General features: G+C 37.9%; 1 protein-coding gene across 1 annotated transcript in view; it reads right to left on the reverse strand.

Annotated features, from left to right (window-relative positions):
- Positions 1-482: 482 nt before the first annotated feature.
- Positions 483-7,817, reverse strand: part of LOC122555866 (WD repeat and FYVE domain-containing protein 1-like) — a 32,339-nt gene continuing 25,004 nt past the window's right edge. Inside the window, exons 5-6 of the mRNA XM_043702093.1 lie at positions 2,028-2,178; positions 483-642 (exon numbers count right to left, since the gene is read on the reverse strand). Of these exons, the coding sequence (XP_043558028.1) occupies positions 498-642; positions 2,028-2,178 (296 nt within the window). The 3' untranslated portion in view covers positions 483-497. The remainder of the gene's footprint in view (positions 643-2,027; positions 2,179-7,817) is intronic.

A 7,817-nucleotide genomic window follows, 5' to 3' on the forward strand; every position in this document is an offset into this window, starting at 1 on the left:
CTCACACTAAAGTGAAAAACGAAGCTATTTAAATGTGTTCAACTGCCAGGGAACCCCGAGACCCACAGTCTACTAACATGAAATGATTATTGTTTAGCCAGACACTTAGATGTGCAATTGAAAACTTAGATACAAAAGAAACTACTGATACTGGAATCCAAAGTAGACAAACAGGAGACTGGAAGAACAAAGCAAGCCAGGCAGCATCAGGAGGTGGAGAAGTCAACATTTTTGAAGAAGTATAAAGGTCACACAACACAGGGTAATATCCCAACAGGTTTACTTGGGAGCACTAGCCTTTTGTTTGGGGTGGGGAAGAGAGGTGTGTGATCAATTGGAACCTTACTTTTACTTGAACATGTGATGCCTTCTGAAATATGATTGATTCAAGGGAGGATGGTTAGCTCTCATCACTGACTGACGAACAGACAGGTTTGAAGTGGACTTGTTGGGCCTGTTTCCACACTGTAATGTAATCTAAGGATAGTCAAGTATTGTCAAACAGGTGCATCAAGAATGTACACATTACCTTCATGTCCTTTCAATGTTGAAATGATGCTGCAAGAATTCTGTTCAAGCTTTAATAATGTGATCTGCCCAGAGTAATCACCAACAAATGCATGACACGTCTCCATATCATATCTGAAGAAATTGTGAGTTAAATAAAATAAAGGTTGATGACATTCTCCTCTTAACAGAAGACCCACCAGAGGTGTGATTTTCAACAGAACCAAAAATTAGGCAAGATGACTGAAGCTTTGTTATTGCATTAATACCCAATGGCAATTTATATCAAAGTATGTTTTTGCAAAATTGAATCTACCAATAAGTCTTGGATCTGAGATTATGTTTTCAGCATTGACAAAGGCAGAGCTGTTTTCCTTTACTATTAGGTAATAACCGACAGTATTGCACCACTGGCAAACAGACCATCAAAACAAGAATGAATACAAAAACAATCCTTTCAGATACAGCTTCCTCAAATTCTGAACTCGCACTTAACAAGAAGAAAAAAAGTAAGAAACACTACTTAGAAACATATGAAGCCAAAGAGGTTCTGTTCTCATTACCCACCTTAAAACTTGTGGTTAAGTATCTTTAACTGATTTCAGAACCAACTGCAACACAAATTAAATTCTGGATAGCAATGTTCCTTTTCCAAATTCAATGGATTATCAGTCTGTAGCTATTAAATCAACAACTTGTTTTATAGGCAACAATATAGATTCCAATGTAATGCAGTCTACTTGGAAATGAATGCTCTCTCTCCTTCCAGCATCATCAACTAGTTATGGAAACAAGAGCAACTAGTCATTTTGGTTCGGCACATAAGAAATACTTTGATTCTGCTGATTGATAAAATAAATATCAACATATAATGAAACAGTAGAAAATCTGTTTTCAGGGCAGTAAAAGGGGTAATAGGAGTACAGGAAAGGATGCAGAGAGTTGGAATTCTAGAATAATTGATCATTTGGGGAAGCCTTCCCAAAAGGCAGGGCCAAAATGCTGCTAGATAAACAAAATCTAAATTGTTTTTAAAAACTGCAAACAGATATTCTCAATAGAGGCTTGTGTTCTAATGCCTTTTCTTTTTGAATGGTTATTTGAATTTTCTAATTTGAACAGACTTGTTTGTTATTCAGAATGATGCCTTAAAAAGCTCTAGTAGCTTCTTTTCTATATAAAAAAAAAAGCAGGATCTGGTTACATGCTATAACTTCACCCTTGTTTCTAGCGGTATTAATTTCAATCGAATAGGTTGTTAGCCTCAAAACATATTTGCTGCAAAGATTAATTTTGTCCTGCAATTATAAACCTATTTTGCAGTTTAAACTTTGCAGATCAGCAGATGAAATAATAATGGGAAGCACACCGAATATTGGTTATAACATTAAGACAAGTTATCTTTGTGACATCTTCGCAATTAGTTCAATCCTACCACACAGAAACTCTTGTTTACCAACCTATGACTGATTAGTTGCTTAAATGTCTGGCAGAGGAATCAGGTCAAAAGTTAAGGATACTGTAAGCAGGAAGCCCAGGCAGTGAAGCAATGCCTTCCCTGTAGACATCCACTCCTGGTACACATCCAGCTGAGGTACTTGTCATGTCCTGTGCTTATAACCCATTCAGTTTCTGGAGAAAATACGATTGCTGAAACACGATTCTGATGTGCTGGAGAGAGAAAGAAAAAGCCAGCCTTATAAAACGTTAATAGTTGTGAGGCAAACCTGTGGATTCCATATTTGTGAGCCTTTACACTATACACCGCACAGACGAACACTTTTACCTCCATGTACTCATGTTGATGAAAACATCAAGGAAGTGATAAAATGAGCTGTCCATTTTAAATTCAAAAATAAAACAAACCTTTCTTGCTGACCATAAGGGATGAAAAAAAAATTACGTTAATTTGAATTTTCACATCCTGAGGGTGTGCCAAAGCAGCTCAGAATTACTCTGCTTAACCTTAAACAGTAACTTGGGAACTTATGCACCAACCTGGACAGGCAGATAAGGCCTCAGATTTACATCTCACCTGAAAACAGGACCACCAATACCATGTCCCTCAGCAAAGTAACTACTGCCCTACATAATGTGTTCAAGTCCTGCAGTTGGACTTGAACCTATGAGCTGGTGAACTAGAGTCACATGTTCCACCACTTAGCCAAGCTCACATTTATAATATTTCTGTCATAGCTTTAAGAAATTAAAATTATGCCAATGAACAGAAAGATAGACAGGCAGGCAGGAGGCTGGAAGAACACAGCAAGCCAGTCAGCATCAGGAGATGCAGGAGTCGATGTTTTGGGTGTAACCAACATAAAAGGTAACAGTCATTGTCTTTTCAAAAAAGTGGAAAGAGATAGGACATGAAGTCACACACCAATTAGTCTAACTTCAATTGTTGAACAACTATCAGATTCTATTACTTAACATTACAGAACTCAAAAGGCATGGATCAAGCAGAACGAATTTTTAAATGATAAGGCTGTGCCTAAGTAATTCCTTCAAATAAAAATCAGCATGAAAGGCTCTATTTATGGAACTTTCGGGTTTTAATTATATAACACATAAGCAAATAGTTTAGAAAATTAAGACATAAAACAGCAATGGCCAGGGGTCAAAAAGTAATATATGAATGAAGAGTGGAGGTATAGCTTGATCACCCTGTATTATTTTAGTCTGCAATTTGAAAAGCACACAATTAGTTCGGTGGTAAAATGGTTCATTCACACTGTGGATTAAATTTTCAAGTGTTAGTTCAGATGTGGGCCTTATGAAAACCACTTTGCTGTACAGCAATGAATCAAGTGGCTGGAGAAAACATAAACATTAATCTTGATATCATTTTAGCCAACACTGACAAATGGAGAAAAATCATATTCTAAAGTGAATTCAGTGAATTAGAATTATGACCAAAGCTGGTTGAGTTCACTGTTACTCTAATCCCATTACTGCACAAGTTACAACATAAAATACAAATATTTGTCAGTTGTCAAGATAACCAATTAATCACAGGTTTTTAAATAAAAAAGACATCTCTTAATAAGCAAAATTATGGGTTTATTATCCAAACAAAGCTTATTGAATAAAGATAATTTAGGGAGACAGAAATTAAGATTGCTCTACAAAGATTTGCTTTCTGGGGTCAGTGGGTTACTCTTGAAGGCAAATGGACTAAGCAGAGAATGTTCCAGAGACCGTTGCGGTGATATTCTGGCACATGGTCCAATCACTATCCCCAAGCTAGTTACTGTTCAAAAAACAGGCCCAGCAGGGGTTTATAGCACAGCAAGCAGTTATCACCAGTCGTGTCACTTCCAGGAAGCCGTGTTTAAAAATTTCCACTGTCTACAGGAGCTTCCAATTACTTCTTATAAATGAAACCACAGTACGTTCACAAAACTTGAAATAAATCCATTTTCCGTAATCCTTCAAAAGTTCATAGAAAGTATTATTACAACAATGGCTAGTTAGCTTCTATGAGTTGATGTTGTGTTTCAATGCATAAGACAGGCTTGGGCACTCCAAGGACATTTAAACCAATACAAAATAAATTAAATATTTTTGAAGTGCAATTATGCATTTCTCAGGAAACAGCAAACAATTGTGTACAGCAAGGTCTCAAATACTTAAGGAGATGAATAATTAGCTTCACTGCTGTTGGTTGAGACAAAATGTTGGCCAGGCTGTTCTAACTGTTCACAGAGATTTCATAAGATTAGCTTCCAAGATGCAGGGGCTGTCCTAAGAAAGGTTGAGCAGGTTGCATTTAAACTCATTGGTGTTCAAAAGGATGAGAGGTGACCTTATCAAAACCGCTGAGAAGACTTCACAGGACAGATGCTGGAAGTATGTGAATCCAGAATTACAGGACATTTTTTCAAGAATCTTTGGAGCTCTACTCCAGAAAACCACTGTCTCATGTTCGAGGCTGAGAAAGGCAGAATCTTCGACTACAAGAAGGTGAGCAGATACTGGGAGAGAAGTGGAATTTAGATTAATTATGCATCACTCAGTGGTGAAGGAGGCTCAAGATGTCATATGACCTACTCTGTTTCTTATGTTCTAATTGCTTATTTTTCTTCCAAAGAAACCTAATGAGATTCTTCATTCGTTCGGGAGACGTACACTTCTGCACCATGGTCAACAAATGTTGTTTACCTCTAACTGCCTTTGAGTAGGTGGTGGTGTGCTGCCTTCATGCTGAAATCCATGTGAAGGTGGTTCACCCACAGTGCTATCAGGTGGTGAGTTCCAATGTTTTGATCCAGCAATGAAGTGATACATTTCCAAGTCATGCTGGTGTGTCATTTGGAGAGGAACTTTCAGGTAATGGTGTTCCCACACATTTGCTGCCCTTCTGGGCAGACAGCTTGCAAGTTTGGATGATGCTGCCAAAGAACCCTTTGGAAATTGAGATATTTGTAGATGGCACAGTAACAATTATGGTGCATCACTCAAAGATTTTGTAGTATTGTCAAAGCTTACAGTGTCTTTGTCATGTCCAATGCCAAATGGTCAATACAGTTTTTTTAAAAAAGAACCTTTTTGTTGCATTGGCTTGGTACAAATGAGTAACTTGTTAAACCACTTCAGGGAGCAGTGAAGAGGCAACCACATTCCTGTAAGTCTGAAGTTACATTGCCCAGAACAGGCAGGAACTGTAGGTTTCCTTCATTAGTGGACCAGATGAGTTTTTAATGATAATCTACTAGTTTTATTGCTGCTATTACAGATATTGGCTTTAGGTTCCAGATTTTATTGTTGGAGTTTACATCTCCCAGCTGTTGTGATGAAATTTGAACTCATGTTTCCAGATCTCTGGATTACAGTAGTTCAGCAAAAAGTAATGCTACCACAAGTGCCATGAAACATTTTACAACCACGTGAACAAACGTCTGAGTTAATGTCTTACAGCATTTCTTTGATTGTCAAGAATGATAGTTTCATGGATTACATGCCCAAGTCCTGCAGCAGGGTAAGAGCCAATTAACCAATTATAGAGGTAGCCTAAGAAACCACCACTAAGCCAAGGAAATGATAATTGTATCAGTCTGCAATAACAATGAGAAAAATAGTTATTTCCAAAAATAAAGTCATTTATTTTTGACTAAATGCTTAAATATTTTGTAGAGTCACAGATGTACAGCATGGAAACAAATCCTTTGGTCCAACTCAACCATGCCAACCAGATATCCCAACCCAATCTAGTCCCACTTGCCAGCACTTGGCCCATATCCCTCTAAATCCTTCCTATTCATATACCCATCCAAATGCCTTTTAATATTGCAATTGTACCAGCCTCCACCACTTCCTCTGGCAGCTCATTCCACACATGCACCACCCTCTGCATGAAACAATTGCCCCTTAGGACTCTTTTCTATCTTTCCCCTCTCACCGTAAACCTATGCCTGTTGGTTCTGGACTCTCCCACCCAAGAAAAAGACTGTAAATTTATCCTATCCATGCCTCTCATGATCTTATAAACTTCTATAAGGTCAAATCTCAGCATCCGACGCTCCAGAGAAAACAGCCCCAGCCTGTTCAGCCTCTCCCTATACCTCAAATCTTCCAACCCTGACAACATCCTTTTCTTAAGTTTCAAATACATTCTTAGAGTACAAAGACTAGAATTGGACACAATGTTCCAACAGTGGCCTAACGTACATCCTTTACAGCTGCAACATGACCTCCCAATTCCTGGACTCAATACTCTAACCAATAAAGGAAAGCATACCAAATGCCTTCTTCACTATCCTATCTACCTGCAACTCGACTTTCAAGGAGCTATGAACCTACACTCCAAGGTCTCTTTGTTCAGGAACACTCCCTAGGACCTTACCATTAAGTTTATAAGTCCTGCTGAGATTGGCTTTCCCACAATGCAACACCTTGCAGTTATCTCCTCAGCCTCATCTGATCAAGATCCCGTTGTAATCAGAGGTGACCTTATTCACTGTCCACTACACCTCTGATTTTGGTGTCATATACAAACATACTAACTTTACCTCTTATGTTTACATCCAAATCATTTATATAAATGATGAAAAGTAGTGGACCCAGCACAGATCCTTATGGCACTCCATTGGTCATCACAGAATTACATTGTGCATTAACATAATACATTAGATGAAATTAAAATGAAGTGCATAGAGTCATACTTAAAAAAGTAGATCAATTTCTCAATTTTAGGGAAAAATAATAACAGGCAACAAATAATATGATGCCAATGTTAGAGAAAGGAAAGATATAGCCAAAAGTAATGTTGTGATACCAAAGGATATGTTAATAACAAAACTCAAGCTTGTAACAAGGACTAAAAAAAAGCAAGATGCTACACCCTATTCATTTTTCTGAATCCTTATGACTTACGACAAGTAAAGATGCTTGGAAGAAAAGGCCTACCAAATGTAGATGCTAAGAAGTATGCTAAAAATTCCATAGAGACCATAAAACAAATGAACTTGCACTTGAAGTTTTTTTGCTCTCAGTTTCAAAAAAATATATCTGAAAGATGATCAGAGCTGAAAAAGGTACAGAGAGGTCTTCTAGAATGCAAAGTGGACAGCACCAGGATGAAGCATTGATGTAGCTGTACTTGAATAATAGATGGCTCAGAGTAGTTAGAGAAGAGTTACAGTGAGAAAGGATCATGCAAACAGACAAGCGAGGCACACCTTGTCAGCAAATTTCCAGACAGAAGTAGCTACAAGCAGCAGAATACTAATCATACAGCAATTTTTATGCAATTAACATTTGGGAAGAGCTGTTTCAAATGTAATTTTCTTAATTATAGATGTTGATTGAGCAACATTACATCAGGTTTAAAACGTCAATGCATTTAGTTCTCATTTTGAAGAGAAAACAAAGTTAATCTTGAGTCCAGTGAACATGCTTCTGAAGACTCAAAAGGTCAACTGTTGTCACAGATGCTGTCAGACTTGTTGAGTTTCTCCAACAGTTTGGGATTCTGTTTGCTTCAGAACTCCACATCAGCAGCTGTTTATTATTTTAGTACTCATTCTTGTTGAATTCGTAAAAAAAAAAAATTGACAGGTATAAATTTCTGAGGGACACAGACACAGTAGACAGGAAGAACCTTGTCTCCTTAGTAGAGGGGTCAAGAATAAGCGGACGCATTTTTAATAGAACATAGAACATTACAGCGCAGTATAGGCCCTTCGGCCCTCGATGTTGCGCTGACCTGTCATACCAATCTGAAGGAGAAAGTGAGGTCTGCAGATGCTGGAGATCAGAGATGGAAATGTGTTGCTGGAAAAGCGCAGCAGGTCAGGCAGAATCTAGGG

Source organism: Chiloscyllium plagiosum, chromosome 13, assembly GCF_004010195.1.
Source record: "Chiloscyllium plagiosum isolate BGI_BamShark_2017 chromosome 13, ASM401019v2, whole genome shotgun sequence".
NCBI lineage: Eukaryota > Metazoa > Chordata > Chondrichthyes > Orectolobiformes > Hemiscylliidae > Chiloscyllium > Chiloscyllium plagiosum.